The sequence below is a fragment of the Aegilops tauschii genome, chromosome 2, assembly GCF_002575655.3.
Source record: "Aegilops tauschii subsp. strangulata cultivar AL8/78 chromosome 2, Aet v6.0, whole genome shotgun sequence".
NCBI lineage: Eukaryota > Viridiplantae > Streptophyta > Magnoliopsida > Poales > Poaceae > Aegilops > Aegilops tauschii.
This window is the reverse complement of record NC_053036.3, coordinates 625562565-625579239: the sequence shown is the minus strand read 5'-3', so window position 1 is coordinate 625579239 and position 16675 is coordinate 625562565. Positions and strand designations below refer to the sequence as shown.

General features: G+C 44.6%; 2 protein-coding genes across 2 annotated transcripts; both read right to left on the bottom strand.

The window, feature by feature from the left end:
* Positions 1 to 268: 268 nt before the first annotated feature.
* LOC141041370 (uncharacterized) lies at positions 269 to 8015 on the bottom strand. The gene is made up of 3 exons (XM_073507514.1): positions 7659 to 8015; positions 1977 to 1990; positions 269 to 1892 (listed from the first exon to the last, which is right to left on the bottom strand). Exons 1-3 carry the CDS (start codon positions 8013 to 8015, stop codon positions 269 to 271), a joined length of 1995 nt encoding a protein of 664 aa, XP_073363615.1.
* Positions 8016 to 10061: 2046 nt separating this feature from the next.
* LOC109734610 (probable adenylate kinase 6, chloroplastic) lies at positions 10062 to 12855 on the bottom strand. Its single transcript, XM_020293812.4, has 4 exons — positions 12445 to 12855; positions 11593 to 11733; positions 11052 to 11324; positions 10062 to 10544 (listed from the first exon to the last, which is right to left on the bottom strand). The coding sequence occupies exons 1-4, from the start codon at positions 12760 to 12762 to the stop codon at positions 10398 to 10400; spliced, it is 879 nt and encodes a 292-aa protein (XP_020149401.1). The 5' UTR covers positions 12763 to 12855; the 3' UTR covers positions 10062 to 10397.
* Between the last annotated feature and the right edge of the window lie 3820 nt (positions 12856 to 16675).

Genomic DNA, 16675 nt, shown 5'->3' with positions numbered 1-16675 from the left:
ATCGTCTAGATGGAAAGGCCGGGGGTCCTCCTCCATTTCTAAAAAATCTTACATAGAGTAGGAAGCCCGTTTCAAAACAAAAAACATAGAGTAGGAAGAAAAACATGAGTGCAAATGGAAGCGACCGGACCGGCAAACGTACTTCAGTAAAGAACTACTCACTCTATCCGAAATACTTGTCGGTCAAACGGCCTCAAGGATGACATACGTGCTGCCTTCACTCAGACAAATGGAGCGAGTGACAGCATCTTCTCTTTCCTGCTAAACTTCAGACACGTGCATCGACAAAAACCTCCCTTTCCTGAAGCTTATCTGCCAGTGTCTCCATCCCAGTGTATGCCAATAAGACCCAGATATAGGAGAGGTACTCCACACCAGTTCCAAGAGTCTGCGCGTGCAAGTATCCTCGGGACCGGCCGGCAGAAAAGCAGAGCATCTCCACCCACACGCATTGGATCACTTTCCACATCCTGGTCTGATCATCATCAGAGTCTCCATGATTATGATTATATAATATTTGAGCAACAAGCCGGCAAGCACCGACAATAATACCATTGTCCTCGGTATGGTCGGTATCATGGTAGAAGTCGATAAGAAACTCAGAAATACCCCGGTGTGTAATTTCCTTGTCCCGACGGGTATGCTCCCTCTCGAGGAGGTCCTCGAGTTCGCCGCAGACACGTGCTAACAAATTCTTTCTGCTGCCTGGCATTAGCATCTCAGGATTTTCAAACAAGAGATGCATCATGTAGTTGGATATTTCTTTGCACCGAGGGGCACATTGATCATCAGGAGATGTGTCCAGGTGAGCACATAATAAATCTGTGGCCAGGTGCCAGAGAATAACACTCTCGTCAAATGGCCTCCGTATGCTCCAATCCAGTCGTTCGGAATATCCACACCTGGCCCTGGCAAGCGTCCAGTCTCCCCTGGTTTCATTGAACTTCTTGTAAGAGCCGGAGTCAGTTATGTAGTCCTCCCAACCTGATTGAACATGCCCACGAACCAATTTTGTAATCTCCCTACACGACGAATAGTTAGGCTTCATGTGCCAAAAGTATTCGTCCACCAACTCCTTGCATCCTAACCATGCCGCAATCCTCGTCAACTTGGAGTGACATCTGTTACGGGCTACTAATCCAATAAGATTATGTTGAAGAATTTTGCCAGAGAACTTTTCCCGGAAAGCTGATTTTGCGCACAAGTAAACGAGCTCCAGCAGAAGGGTGCCGTACAGAAGCACCAGTGTAACCCAGGTATCTTCACCGCTATAATCTTCTTTGTGGCTGCCAGTGTGTACCAGGCAGATGGCTGCAATTAACGCTGCACAAGTTATAAGGACATGTGTGTACCGACGAAGGATGAGCAGTACTGTAGTCTTCTTGAAATCAAGGCGGGTTGTGCTATCATCTTTTTTGAGGGTGGTTGTGCTATCATCTTTGGTGTAGAGAAAACTGGTCATAGCAGACAACGCGCCTTCTATTGCCAGATAGACTTTTTCGTTGTCAACCGACCAGAAGTGTCTCATGATCTCAAGACGATGAACATATTTAGATGAAAAGTCTAAGAATAGCTGGTACGGTAGCCTTGGGATGACTGTTGGTCTCGCCAAGTGTGGGTAGTCTGCTTCCAGCTGAGGGTGTGCTCTGCTAGCTTCTTGTTCTAGATGCGGTTCAACACACCTGGACACGAGAGCTTTTACATCTTGTACATATTTTCCAATCAACCCTTCTTCCTGTTTTCTCTCAAGACCTTCGCCATTGAGGTTATAACGAGACAATCTTTTTTGTCTGAGTTTGGTTCTGCGGAGGGTGACCCACTCGGGCAACGAGCTGGCCTTTCTTAGGGCATTAAAACTACTGTCCCTAAGATCCAGGGCCTTCTGGAAGCATCTGACAACCACCATAACGAAAAGCAATATTGTTGCAGCCAGCAACCTTTTGTCGTCTGACAACCATGACTTGTAAAACACGTACAGTGCGACAGTTACCTGACAACAGATATTACATTTAATAAGACTAGCAAAAGGGTCCGTACGTTCAAATGGGAGGAAAAAAATCATAATCTTCAAAGGCCATTACAACATTTGCTACATCACCGATAACATTTTTGCAAACATTTTGTTTAATTTCCTAAAAAAAAGTTAGTACATGAACTTTTTAAACAACTCAAGAACATTTTTTGGTTTCTCAAACATTTGTATTCAAAATTGTGAACATTTACAAAAATCAAACATTTAATGATTTATTGAACATTTAATTTAAAAATTATATTTTTAAACAAATTTGGAACTTTTTTCAAGTACCAAATTATTTAAAGGATAAAAAAAGGAAAAGCAAAAATAAAAATAAAAAAATCAGAAAACAGGCCGCCCGCACATGAACCGGGCCAAATGGGCGCGCTGCATCTTCTCCTAGAGCACAGAACGCGGTATAGGAGGTACCTACTCCATGGGCTGGCCCAGGCAGAGGATTCCCCTGTGTAAACGTTTTTTCGTCACTTATAGGTGGCATTGATGGGTAATATTTTGCAACTTTGGGGGCAATTTGTGTGTCGTACCATCAGAAGCACTAATGGCTTTATCTGTACCCCTATATAGTGTGCGAATAACTTTGAAAGTTGGTCGTTGGATGAAGCCAATTCGATGATACAAAGATGGCAAATTCGAGCACTATTGACCGTTGAATATCATCTACATTCTACCAGATTCTGCCACATGTATAATCTAGAAGACTCCATGGTTGAACTTAAGCATAATGCACAAACCTCAAAGCACAAGCACTTCTCCTTTGTTCTCTAGAATCTTACATATCTTAATTGCCCAAACTTTTTTAAATGAATTGTCACCTTTTGTTTTTACTTTATGCTTTACAATGCACAATTACATGAATCTTAAAATAGATTTTTTTTATAAAACTAATTGATTTTGGATGAGATGAACTATAAGAATTAAACGAACATCTACATCATGCATATATGACTCAAAGCTTACATGCTATAGTGTGGTATTTATTCATAATTTAGTTACCAAGTCTCATGCGTGCAATGCACGTGTACCTTACTAGTTATTGCTAGCAAAAGGGTCCGTGCGTTGCAACAGGAGAAAAAAATATATCATAATCTCCAATAGCCATGACCACATTTTGCGGCATCACCGAGATACACCATCACTCTAAATTTTGTGAAATCATAAACACTTTTTTAAATTCGTGCACATATTGGAATCGTGAACTTTTTGTCAAACTCGTGAACAACTTTACAAATTTTTCAATATTTTCTAAAATCAAGAAATATTTTTGAATACATAATTTTATACTATCTGAAAAAAATTCGAAAAACTGTGAACATTTTTTAAAACAATTTTCTTGAGACGGTGAAAATGTCTAGAATCGACGAACTTTTTGTTGGAAATTGGTGGGACAATTTTTGAAATTCACGAACATTTTTTTGATTTAACTAATATCTTTTGAAATGCATGATCATTTTTTGAATCAGGGAACATTTTATGATTGAATAAACTATTTTGTAAGTCATGAACAGTTTTTGAATTTTTATGATATTTTTCCATTCATGAATTTTTTTTTGAATTGTTGGCTGCAGGAGATGGATTGACCGGTGCACCTCCCTGTTTTCTTGTGTCCTTGAGTGGTGTTCCATCCATAAAAACATCAACCACGGAAGCCCGAGTCCGAAAGGTATCCTCTCCTACAGTGGGTCAATATCCATCATACCAAATAGCTGGCTTCCGGAACAATGAAACTAACAGCGTGTTTGGTTCGGGGGAATTCGAGATGGGGAATGGGAGTTGAGGGGTGAGGAGATTAAAAGTCCACTGTTTGATTAGAGGGAATGGGAGTTTAAGTAGGAAGGGGAATGGGAGTTGAGGAAGCCAATTCCCACCTATTTCTTTCCAGGGGGTACCCTGTTAATTCGTGAGCAGAGTTTTATCCCACGCTAATTCCCATCATATACCAAACAAGGGAATTGGAGTAAAAATCTACTTCCCATGACTAATCCCTTCATAAACACCCTTGTGCAAACTCCCATTCCCCTGCCTAAGTGTTTACCAAACAGGCTGTAAGGGTGAGGCTTGCCTGAGCACTTTCAGCGACGACGAGGTGCCAGCCCAGTCGGCTGGTGCAAAGCGGGAACCTGTAAGCACAGGATGCCCGAACATTTGGCCCGGTAGTGAATGCTCCTACGCTCCGATGGATCTAAACCGTTCAACGGGGCGTCATGATGCCACGTCGAGCCATCAATGGAGAACTCGAGACTGCCAAAATGAATGTCGCCATTGGGGATCAAAGAGGGCACCATCTGCACAATAGCTTCACTAGACGATAGCCCAGTGTGGACGTCAACCGTCGTGGATATTTTCTTTACAATACTAGGGGAGGGGGTATGAAAGACGAAGCGTCGCGTGTGCCAAATATGCAATGGGAGTACACATGAGGAATTATATAGGTTCAAACCCTTGTCGGAGGACGTAATACCCTACTTCTGTGGTAGTGTTCTTGCTCTTGGTGTAGGCCACAAAGTGAGAGAGTTCAAGCCTCAGCTCGGTGCCTCCTCCCGACTTATATAAAGTGCACTACGAGGGTTGTCATAACGGGCTGGTACTAATGCTATTGATGGTCTCATGCACGACCGACTATTTCATTGCTATTACTAGTACTCCCTCCGTTTCAGTTTACAAGTCCTACGCGTATACCTAGGTTGCCAATTTTATCACACTAATACAAAGTATATAACATAAAAATTATACCTTTTGAAAACAGAACATCTAAAGTCTATATTGGTATATTTTTTATAATATATGATTTGTATTAGGTTGATCAAATTGGCGATCTAGAGATACGCGCACGCCCTATAAACTGAGAGGGAGGGAGTAGTAACTACCACATTTAACTAGATATACCACCATTGGATAATGGCAACATTTAATACGTCTTGGAGATTGTGTGTTTCTGTTGGTCCAGACGATTGCAGGACACCCTACTGCTACCCGTCTAAGGGGTGACCGACTGCTGGTCCTTGTTCATCTGAGTGAGTAGAATCAGACAGCAGGACCCTTGGATTATGACCACTTGGGATGTACCTTTAATGGGCCTGTGCTTTTTGGCTGGGCCATATGTATCCATCGGCTACCCCTAATACTTCGCCGTCAATTGTTGATTTTCATAACAGAATATCGGGCTTCGGGCTGGTCTATCGGGCTTCCCATTGTATTTTTTGTGCTTCAGGCCGGGCTCCGGCTTGGCAAATGTTGCTCGACCTTTTATAAGCCTGGCCTAAGATATGCCCAAGTATACTCATGAGCCACAACTACAGTCATCACTAATGTCCACACCACTTGCACGTGACTAGAGAGGGAATAAAGGAGAGATAGGGAAGACACTAGAAGGGTACGTAGTTACCGCTCTAGATGTCGGCCCATCAGAGACACATGATGATGGTAAAGTGGAGAAGACGATAGAAATGCAAGGCTTAAAAAATTCAGTTGCAATCGTCCTCTTTGTTTCCTCTACGACTGACGAAGAATGTTAGAAGTATAAATGTGTTAGTTAGAGATAAAGATAAATAGAGAATTATTTGGTTTAAACCATGTTAATTTTTCTTGTACTCCATGTCTCTTTCCTTATGTTGTAATCTATATATACCTCCACACTACGGTCACATCAATACGACATAGTTGAAATATTTTAGTATTCCATGAGTTTTCACAATGACCAATTGTACAACTTTTCCAAATAAAATTATTGAACTGCCCGGTCTATGATGACCTTCTCCTTGTGGTTGTAGGGTGAGTGGTGCAAGATCTTCTTTCGTGCCACTAAAAACCATGACGGGTCGAAGGGAAAAGTCGAGATATTGTCGGAAATATTATTAGGCTTGAGCCCATTAATATTTTAAATAAATTCTTGAAAAAATCCATAGGCCTATATGTCTCATTCACGCATAATAAGGGGGTGCGGAAAATTTAGTTTCACCACGCTAGTGAAAGGTGTGGAAGATCAATTTTTAAGGAGGTTCCACACACTACTAGGAGATTGAGAAGAGAGCAGATACACGCACACTCCTCCTCTGCCGCATGCCTCACAGGCACGTCGTGTTTCATGATCGAGCCGACTTGCGGTATGACCTATGCTATATGTGTGTGTGGTCATGAATCCAAACAGTCGTCGCAGACTGTTTCTCTTCCTCTCCCTAGTGGGCGCTTGTTTCCTCCTATAAGAGGAGCAACACAGTTCATCTCCTATGCGCCTGTCTTCTGGTTTCAAAGCTTTGTGCCACCTACCGCTTTCCAATCTTGCTCCTTGCGTCCACCGAGGAGTGAGACAACATCTCTCAGGTTTTTCGGAGGGCGTCCGCACAACTACCGGATCTTCTTCACCGTGGCTATGGACGATGAGTTCCCCGACACCAACCACCTCCTCCAAAACATGACGCACGGTAATGGTGTTGCGACTGCAAACTTCTTCCTCCTTTGCGCCATAAGTTTTCTTATAGTTGTGTTAGAGTTTGCTTTTGGTCTACTACAGTAGTATTCGGTGTGGATATGATGCTTGTCCGCTTTGTTACCGTTTGCATGCCTAGTTGTAACAATCTGTTGCTTGACTCGATTATCATCTCTACTTGTTAATGATGTTTTATCTATCTTTTTTGTTGAGTATCGTAATTTAATTGAAAACATAGAATAGACTAGGAAGTATTCTGGCTTGACTTGTACTCCAAGATGATCATGTATTCCTATATATATGCCCACGAGGCTCAAGCAATACATATCAATCAGATTCCATCAATCTCTCTCCATTCCTTCTAACATGGTATCAGCTTACATATCCAAACCCAAGTCGCCGCCTTCGCTTCCGCACCGCGCCACCCCCGGGGCGGTCTGTCTCCATGATCGCCACCGAGGCCACGCCACCCGTACTTAGGGTTCACCCGTCAGTCGTGTTGACCGGCTGCCCTACCCAGTCCATTGATTGGGGTTTTCTCTCGCGTCCACTTCGCCCTCCACGCGCGTCGACTTCTGTGTGGTATGCGCCGCGCCGCCTTCCTAGGCGAGGGAACGCCACCGTTCATGCTAGTCTTCGTCATGCTGTCGGGTTATTCCTCGCCTACTTCGAGCACTACCGCCGTGCTCCTGACCTACCCGCCGTCGCCTCCTCCTCAGACCGTCGTCGCCGCCCTTCTTCCTAGTCCACGGCGACTACCTCGACACCGGCCACCCTGACTCGACATCGACCACGGCGTCGCTTGCACGGCTACCTTGACCACGGCTACATCACCCTACGCTCTCAGCTATCTCGACATCGTCACAAGGGGGGGATGTCCATCAGTTTACCTTCGGATTCTTCTCCAGTCTCACTGTCTGCGTCGCTACCGTTGTGACTGCGGAGGATGTTGAGTATCGTGATTTGATTGGAAACATAGAATAGACTAGGAAGTATTCTGGCTTGACTTGTACTCCAGAATGCCCATGAGGCTCAAGCAATATATATCAATCAGATTCCACCAATCTCTCCCTTGTAACATTTTTCATTAAATTTAATGAAAATCTGCTTATAATTATTCAACAGATGCAGCCAAGATAATTTCTTCTTAGGGGTCTCGATAACGTAATGAAAAGTGGCGCTGCAATTTTTTGCACTGACCTTGGATAGAGACGTTAGGATGTGGCGGCTCCACTGCTCGTTGTCTTCAATCTTGTAGCTGGTAATGACGACTTGTCCGCCGAGGTGCATCACCAGGACCGGCGCCCATAGCAGCTCCAAATCGCGGGTGCCACGCGCGTAGCTGCAGCGCGGCCCACCTTTTTGGCGGTTGAAGAGCGTGGCGAGGGCGAAGATGGCCAGAGCGTCTCTGCCGAGGTGCGCCAGCCGAAGGGAGACTTTGAGCCATGGCGGGATATGAAACTTACGAGCGCGTGCAGATAACACGAGGAAGTATTGGGCGCTGAGGCTGGCTAAGACGAGGATGCGCAGCTGCCACTCGTTCCACCATAGCGACATCTTGAACTCTTGTCTGTCTCTGTGTGTGTGTTTGCAAGCAGCGAAGGTTGATGCACTCCAATTGATGGCTTCTCTCTTAGCTATATGCTCGTGATTAGGCACCGCGTCGTCCACCAGGTTTCCTGTGGCAACCGCATATAGTTCATTTGTTTGACTTTGAGACCATGGGCGCCGGACAACCCTCACATATTTAACGCCTGATCCAGATCTAATCTCGCAAGTCGCAACTTGAGCCATTCCAATTTACACTTGCATGTGTAGATAAGCAAACTTGGGCCTGAACATATTATTAGTATTTAGCAGGACTCAGACCCGCGACTCGCTCAGTCTCGAAAAAATTAGTGGCATGATTCAAACCAGGAAAGATGCGAGTATGATTTTTGTCCGGTAGCTCGTATTCGGGACCGCATGCCAGAGCAGAGCTCCCTACCTGCTCAAATGGCGTCTCCTTCAGTTAAATATATGCACTTTTCTTTTTGCGGAAGAAAATATATGCACTTGTTTAATGAGGCATCGTTGTCCATTAAGTGTTTTTCATGTACTACCAAGTCTATATAGAGTTCATTTAATCTCCCTATGTGAGTCTGATCTTTCTATTAACTTTCACACTGTCATCGACCTATATGCGGCACGCAACCTTCAAATATTGAAACCACATCTATTATCCCAAGTTACTTCATTTCAGTTACATTTGATGCGAGCTTAGGTCGACTCCGATGATCGAATACCAATGCACGATATTGTCAGCATCTTGCCAAGCCCTTACGCATAGGCACATCTAATCTCATAACTTGCTTAATTTCAAATTCATCAGATCTCCATAAAAAAATCATCTGATGTCGAGGTCGACATCAATGAACGGGGTCAACTTGTTGCCAAGTCCTTAAAGCCATTCGTACGTATAGATAATTAGCACGACTTGGAGCCTTGGACGCATATGACTAGGTTGGTCTTGAGAAATAGAATGGCTTGATTCAAAGCAGCAAACTTATTAATCTCTACAATATCTTTGTCCCGTAGCTCGTAGTACATGATAGCGGTTAGTATTTCCTTTTCTCCTTCCTTGGGGTGTTTGCAGTTTTCTGACCATTCGCAAAGATTCTGCGTTGTGTGGCCTTCCCGACCGAAGCAAGCCTGCTTGCTTTGCTCTAACTGAAGACAATCCTTAGTACAGAACTCTCTCTCTGAAGTTAAACTGGAGCGTACATTAGCTTTCAGGGATCGGCCATAAACAAAAATCATCAGGTCGCATGGTGAATTTGATTCCAAACCAAATGAACGCTTGCATGCAGTGTGCTTCTTTGGACAAAGCTTATGTGCATGCAGACTACACAAACCCATGTCTCCAAAACTTTGGTTTATTTTATCAGTGCAGGCTATATTCTGTTAGAATAAATCCAAGGCCATCGTCGATCATCCGAGGACCAAACAATCACACGAGCACGACGCCGAGATTTGTTAACGAGGTTCACCGATATGGCTACATCCCCAGGGCCTGACTATGGACGCTCCTCCCCATGACATCGCTACAATACCGCACCCGGTCGCCCTGGACGCTGGCTTCCCTTGCATTCCCGTGCTATTATATTGGCATAGGTTACATCGTCTGTATATCCTCGCATTATATGAGAGGCCTAGAATACAAGTGTCCTATTAGGACACGGCTCTAAACACAATACAACTCAGAGTCCAACTGTAACCTACCTTGTACACTATATTCGACACAACTCTAACAAATTCAAAGCTTGCGAAAGCTTTGGCCATGATTAGGGTATTCCTCCTGGCAAAATTGAATTCTGTGACAGGATGCAACACTATGCAACAGATCAAAATTGAATCTAGTATAACACTGAGATTGCTACATGAGCACCATAAGTAAGTTTGGCAAATGAAGTGTAATCCTTGCTGAATTTGGAACAAAGAATACACAATAGCCCTAACAAAAAGGGTCAGTGCACTGAAGTCTGGAGCCAGCATAACCAAAAGCCATTCTAGAAAAAAGGTAACCAAAAAGCTCAACAAGTAGGTCTCAATCTCAGGCAGGCATACCACAAAAATATTTATCTGCATGCATAATGCTTTCAAAATAATGTTTGCAGCATGCTTGTTTCAACAACCTTTATCAGCGGACTCCAACCGCCAACTGTCGGTTATTTATCATCTGACCTTTGAGACATAAGAGGCTACACCTTTAAGAATACAACTAGCACACCCCCATCGAACTTGAGCGATCGATGATCAATCAGCTATACAAATCTTGAGTGCCAGATCAAATAATGGCCCTGAATGAACTACTTTCTAGAGATGCCAGTAATGCTTATCGGGTAACTATGTTTGACATAGGCTACAAATACATAATACGCATTTCTGACACTCACAAAATTATGCTGCTGCAGATCTATTGTTATCAGGATCTTCTTCTATATTCAAAGCTTGGAGCAGCTTTGGCCATGATTCGGGGATACCTCCCGGTAAGTTGAACTCCAAGAGTTTCCCCCGTGCTCTGTAGAAATCCTCCACTGGTTCACACTGCAAAGATGACAGCTTGCTTAAAAAGGATAACACCCATAACAGGGTCATACACTGAGAACAGAGCTATGATCAAATATATAGAGGAAATATTCCTAGCCTATACCTGTGAGGGAGAATATTACCATAGGAGTTGCATCATATAATTTCAAGTTTGGAAGATGAAATGTGCTCATTGCTGAATTTGGAACAACATATACACATAAATTCCAGAGCCGATTGGCTAAACAGTAGTAAATATTTATCATAAAAACCTCAGCTAATAACAAAGTTCAATATGTCTCCACATGTCTCGGTATTTCACACATGCAAGTTTAAGGTCACCTTGAAATATAAACGACCTAGCATCCCTTTTCTATGCTGCTAAATTCACTACTGATCTCGTACCTAAACAAACATAGCTTCATACGCCCTACTAGTGCAAGTCGATCATTCTGATCCCATAAATTATAAATAACAAAACAAATAAAACTTAAAAAATGCAATCTAAGGTTCACTGCTACGTACCAAATCATGGTAAACACGCAACCGCTCCTTTACCACCTCTTCAGTATCATCGGCTCTGGTAATTAACTTTGATTCGCACTGTGGAGGAGGTAGTAGTGGAGGCATACACATTCGAGGCCCCCCATTCTCACCCTCAATGTCAATGGAGGCCACATTGAAGTTTCCTCCACACTGGCTGCACTTCCTTCTACCAATGCATTTTGCAAGCAGAGCCTCTTCACGAAGTTTGAGATTGATCACCAAATCAATATCTGTGACTCCCTCCAGTATTTCCTAACAAACCACACAATACAATTTAGTTTGGGAACTGTCACAAAATACCAGCAAGTAAAAAAAAATATCAACAAAAAAAAACTGTGGATAAGTTTGAAGACTCGGTGATCTCAACCATAGACATTGAACAACCATACATCAAGACTATTACTAGAATCAGGTTCTATACAATTTCCATGATTCCACCCCCTGATGATAAAAGCCAAACTGAGAAGATGCAAGTATATATGTCTTGCATACTTACAATCAGGTAAAATAACTAGCTCACCGCTTGTCTTATAGTTCTTGGAAAACCATCAAGTATGAACCCTAATTCACCCTTCTCGCCTCCCTCCTCAAGGCGCTTTGACAGCAGATTTATGATGATCTCGTCAGACACCAGTTTTCCATGATTCACAATCTCCGAAAGCTGGAAACAAAGCAGACATAAGACAATCAATAAAGTGGAAGTGGTAAAACAGAGTTGAACTAGTTGGTGTTATGCTGATTTGGCTTCCCTTGCTAGAATCAAGTTCCATATTTTTGACAAGAATCAAAATCAACATTGTTATTCTGAAACTGTACACAACCTACAAGTTAGTCTTATTTGGGCCTTGTCTATCAATCATTCATTCATGCCTCTGCTATTGGAAGTGTAGCGGCACAAAACTAAACAGTCATAAAAGGGTTCAAACAATCTATCCTAAGCTGCAACCATCGACCGAGCAAGTTGCGCATCCTTGCACTCAGGCTTCATAACCAGCTCTAATGGATTATCTTACAGACTTGACAATCTTGTGAGTGTTTTCAGACTGAGTTAACCTTAGTATTTGTTTCAAGAACTTGTTCTATATTAAGCTAACTAATTCGGCTTGGTTGCAACGAACCGACAGCAAGTAAAACAGTTAGTCAGTATATACCGTCGGATTGGTCTACTCTCATAGTACAAATTAAAGCCCTCTTTCAGCACTAAAAGAGCACCATGATTGTTGCTGATTTGGTAGCTGATGCAGGGGAACACTTGCAGGTGAAATTATCCTTAGGCTCCCTTCCGTCAACATCAGAGGGGATCTCTACTGTCTAGCTATCAATTCTTGTCCGAAAATCACCACGCGGGATTGAGCGCGAGGAACTGAAATACCTGCTTGGAGAGGGGGCCTGAGGAGGCGAGCTCGTCGCGGACGAGGTCGCCGGTGGCTATGTGGGGCACGCCGAGGAGCCGCGAGAGGCGGCCGGCGTAGGTGCCCTTGCCGACCCCGGGGCATCCCAGGAACACCCACTGCACGCGTGCTCCGTCCTCCATGGGGCCCGGGCCGCCGCGCCCGCGCCCGGCCCATCGCCCCGCCGCGGGCGGCGCCCCCTTGGCCGCCCCCATCGCCTCCACGGACGCCAGGCCCCTCCTCGACGCCGCGGCGCCGGCCGCGCAGGCCCGGATCGCGCGGGACATCGCCGACGACATCTCGCAACGCCGGCCCGCAGATATTTTCCGCCGGTCGCCCTTTTTTTCTCGCCCTGCTGCAGTGCTGCCTCGCGTTCGAGCCGAGTCCGAGACGACGACGGGGTCGCCGGGTGGTGGCCAGCTCGGGGGCGCCTAACACGTGGCGGGCCCCGCGGCGATCCGAGCGGCGGTGGGCTCACGTGCGCGAAATAGGAAAGAAATTTCTCCCGGGAATATCCCGGTAGGTTCCGCGCGACACGTCGGACGGTCTGTGGCGCCGGACGCGTCGCCGTCGGCCTCGATACGCCGGAGCGGCGGGCGGCGACGTCACCGCGCGCATGCTGGCGTGCACTTCTCTTCCACCCGTCCGTCCGTCCGTCGGAAGCTGCGGTCGCGGTCGGCGCATACGACGCGGCCAACAACCAACCAACCGACCTCCAACCAAACCACGCAACCAAAGCTTCATGCAATCGTGTTCAAAGAGGGCAAAGAAAGAAAGAAATCAGGCAACTTTCAAGCACGCAAATGCGTCTATTCTCGAAGATTAGTCAATGACAAACAAGATAGTAGATGGATACAATTAATCTCATGGCCGCTTTGGTTCAAATCAATTTTACAAGAATTTCGACAGACTCTGTTGTACCAGCTTTTTTCGGCACGACTTTGTTTGGCTTTTAAGTTTGAAAACTATATGATTTACCTTTTTTTTCTTTGCATGTGGTTGTAAAAAAAAATCTTATGGCTAATTTGCATGTGGCTGTAAAAATAAATTCCATTGTGTTTATGATCACGAAACAGGCTTTCAACCTGCTTCATAGATAAAGCAAACCACGGTGTTCATGCATAAGTGTCTGACATTTGTGACAACCATTTTTTTTCCATTACTCATAGTTGTGTTCTCGGTTCCTATATGATTCCAAATGTCATTTCGTATTAGTTCAAGTGCCTTTTTTAAATAATTTCTGTGTTTTTTGAACCCAACAAACCAAAGAGATTGAACTTTGGTTTTCATTCTAAGCAACTCAAGAGAAAGGTATATATTATATGGGAATCAGACTACTGATCCCTAACGTTATATTATATGGGAGTTGGATTGATTTTTTTGTAGCGTCAGATCGGTCGGTAGTTAGTTTGCATGCGGAGGTTTAGAATTAACTAGGAGTATGATTAGTCCGCATGCAAAGATTTAGCATTAAATACGATTTATTTTCTGTCAACAAATATAATCCCGTAAATCACGTCGGGTAGTTTCATCCCATCATCGCTGCTTCCTTCAGTGCTTCCGATGCACGAGTATATTGATGAGCAACGGCGGAGCTACGTTATGGCCGAGGGGGCCGTGGCCCCCCAACCCAAACAGAATCCTTTTCTACTCCTATAACAGTTCTGTTGGCTTAAACAAATTGGAATATTTTTGCTTCCAAAGATATTTGAATGCACATCTGAAAGCAATTCCAATTTGCTTCCATATAACAAAAAGAAATCATATCCAGTCTAGTCATCTAGGCATATGATCCAGTGATGGGCTGATGGCATCTCTGCTTGTGGTCGTTGGGCTTCCTTTCAATGGTGGTTGTGCTTCCTGCCGATGGCAATAGTAATGGTGTTTCCTTCCAATGGTGGTCAGGCTTCCTTCATATGGTAGGCTTGCTTCCTTATGATGGTGGTTGTGCTTTCTCCGACATGACGGCCCCGGGAACCGGAGAGGAGCGGCATGAACGGGTCGACGCTGCAGCACGTATGTAGTTTGTAGTGTTAATCTAGGATCGTGCTTCCTTCACATGGTGGGCGTGCTTCCTTCCTTCTGGTAGTGTGCGTTCTCCTCCATCTCCGGTCGAGGGGATCGGAGTGGCGTCAATGAGGAGCGGCATGAAGAGAGCGACACCACTGCATGCATGCACCTTTTGCCGAGAGTCGTGCTTTCATGCGATGGTGGTGACGCGATGGTGACTTCCTAATGATCCTCCAAGTAGATTGGAGAACCGAGCAGTACTCTGGTGGTCGAGAGGTCGGGCGCCGGAGGGGTGGCGCAACGGCGAGGTGGGCTGAGGGACGACACGAGCATCGGCGCTAGCAGAGAGGGCACGGCGGCGTGGTAGTGACGATGGTTGGAAGCAGGAGAGGAGAGAGGAGCAGCGGTGGTGGGGCGATGGGTTTGCAACGAGATGATTACGTTACGGAGATGATAACTGGCAGAGAAATCGTGGCAGGTGGGTGCGAGATTTACGGGAGATTACAAGGATTTTGTAGCAATATCACGACCGTAGGATAGAAAAGGAATCAATGGCACTCGATCAGTCTGACGCTTGCTTGGAATCAGACGTGTGACAACATTTATTTATTTATTTTTGCAGAAAAACTTTCAATCTATTCATCTTCAATCATGGTAGTACAACAAACACTAGAAATAATAAAAATTACATCCAGATCCGTAGACCACCTAGCGACGACTACAAACACTGAATCGAGCCGAAGGCGCGCCGCTGTCATCGCCCCTCCCTCACCGGAGCCGGGCAAACCTTGTTGTAGTAGACAATCGGGAAGTCGCCGTGCTAAGGTCTCATAGAACCAACGCACCAGAACAGCAAATCGCCGCGGATGAAGAGTGTAGGTCAAAAGGATCCAACCTGAAGACACACGAACGAAGACGAACGACGAACAGATCCGAGCAAATTCACCAAAGACAGATCCGCCGGAGACACACCTCCACACGCCCACCGATGATGCTACACGCATCGCCGGAACGAGGACTAGATGGGGAGACCTTTATTCCACCTTCAGGGAGCCGCCGCCGTTTCGCCTTCCTGAGCAGGACACAAACCCTAAGAAAGCTCGAAAAAAGATATGAAAACGGAGCCCTCCCACCGGCAAGGGCCGATATCCACTCCGCCTTCATGGCCCTAAGGCCACCGGAGACGGGACGTGTGACAACATTTATTATATAGGTCGGCATGCTTATTGGACAAGGGACATATTTTATTGTATGAACTACTTGTTGTTCTATTTTACTCTTTATTACTTTGGCGTATGAAGCATTTGGAATGTGAGACATATGTTGTATGGAAATATTAACACAAAAGTATGTTTTTCGTCCCCTCAAGTTCCCCATAAGTATATACTTGGTCTCTCAAGATTTTTTGGTATACATTTGTTTCTTCAAGTCTCAAAACCGGATAAGTTCGGTTTAAAACCAGATTTTAAGCACGTTGACCGGGTTTGACTGATAAACAGTAAATTTAAAAAATAGCAAAAAAATCAATAAAGCTCTGAAATTTTGTGGCAACCAAGATGCTTGGGTGCGTGAATTTTTTTTGTGGTGTTTCAACATTCGAGGAGCTCGTGGAAAAATAAACTAATTTTGGCTCACAAAAAAAAAGCCAAAAATTGTTTGTTTTTGCTAGAGCTCCTCGGATGTTATTTGACCACAAAAAATTTACATGCACCAAGCGCACTCAAACATGTTGGTTGTCACAAAATAACAGATGGCATATTATGAATAAACACGTCATCATACCTAATTTCATTTTGTGATGTTTCCAAGTGTCTCTAGTGGTTCGCGAGTAATGGCAAAACGAGATTGAAGAACTCTAAAAGATTATTGGACATCCTTCCTAGCTCCTTGAGACTGAGGGAAGTGTGACCTATCTGATTTGGAGATCCCCGATAACCATCGCCAAAGATCAACAAACATTCCGAGACAAGAATGCCTACACTATTTATTGTCTGAACACGAGGAGAAACGTGACACGAAGATCAACAAGTAGGGGCAAAAAAGAAAAGTTAAAGTCGCGGTTCTCTGCTGATCAGTCAACAATCTCCCAGACCTACAATGTCTTGAGCATTCAACTGATACTAGGAACCCAAGCACATTCACAAGGAAAAGCTACAAAGGCAGATGGGGAGGGAGATGTGCAAGGAGACAGAGGCACAAATG

Coding starts and splice junctions, on each gene's coding strand:
- LOC141041370 (XM_073507514.1), bottom strand. CDS start 8,015: ATGTCGCTATGGTGGAACGAGTGGCAGCTGCGCATCCTCGTCTTAGCC.
- LOC109734610 (XM_020293812.4), bottom strand. CDS start 12,762: ATGTCGTCGGCGATGTCCCGCGCGATCCGGGCCTGCGCGGCCGGCGCC. Junction 11,734..12,444: donor CAGGCCCCCTCTCCAAGCAG/GTATTTCAGTTC, acceptor CTTTGTTTCCAG/CTTTCGGAGATTGTGAATCA. Junction 10,545..11,051: donor TGCGTGTTTACCATGATTTG/GTACGTAGCAGT, acceptor TCATCTTTGCAG/TGTGAACCAGTGGAGGATTT.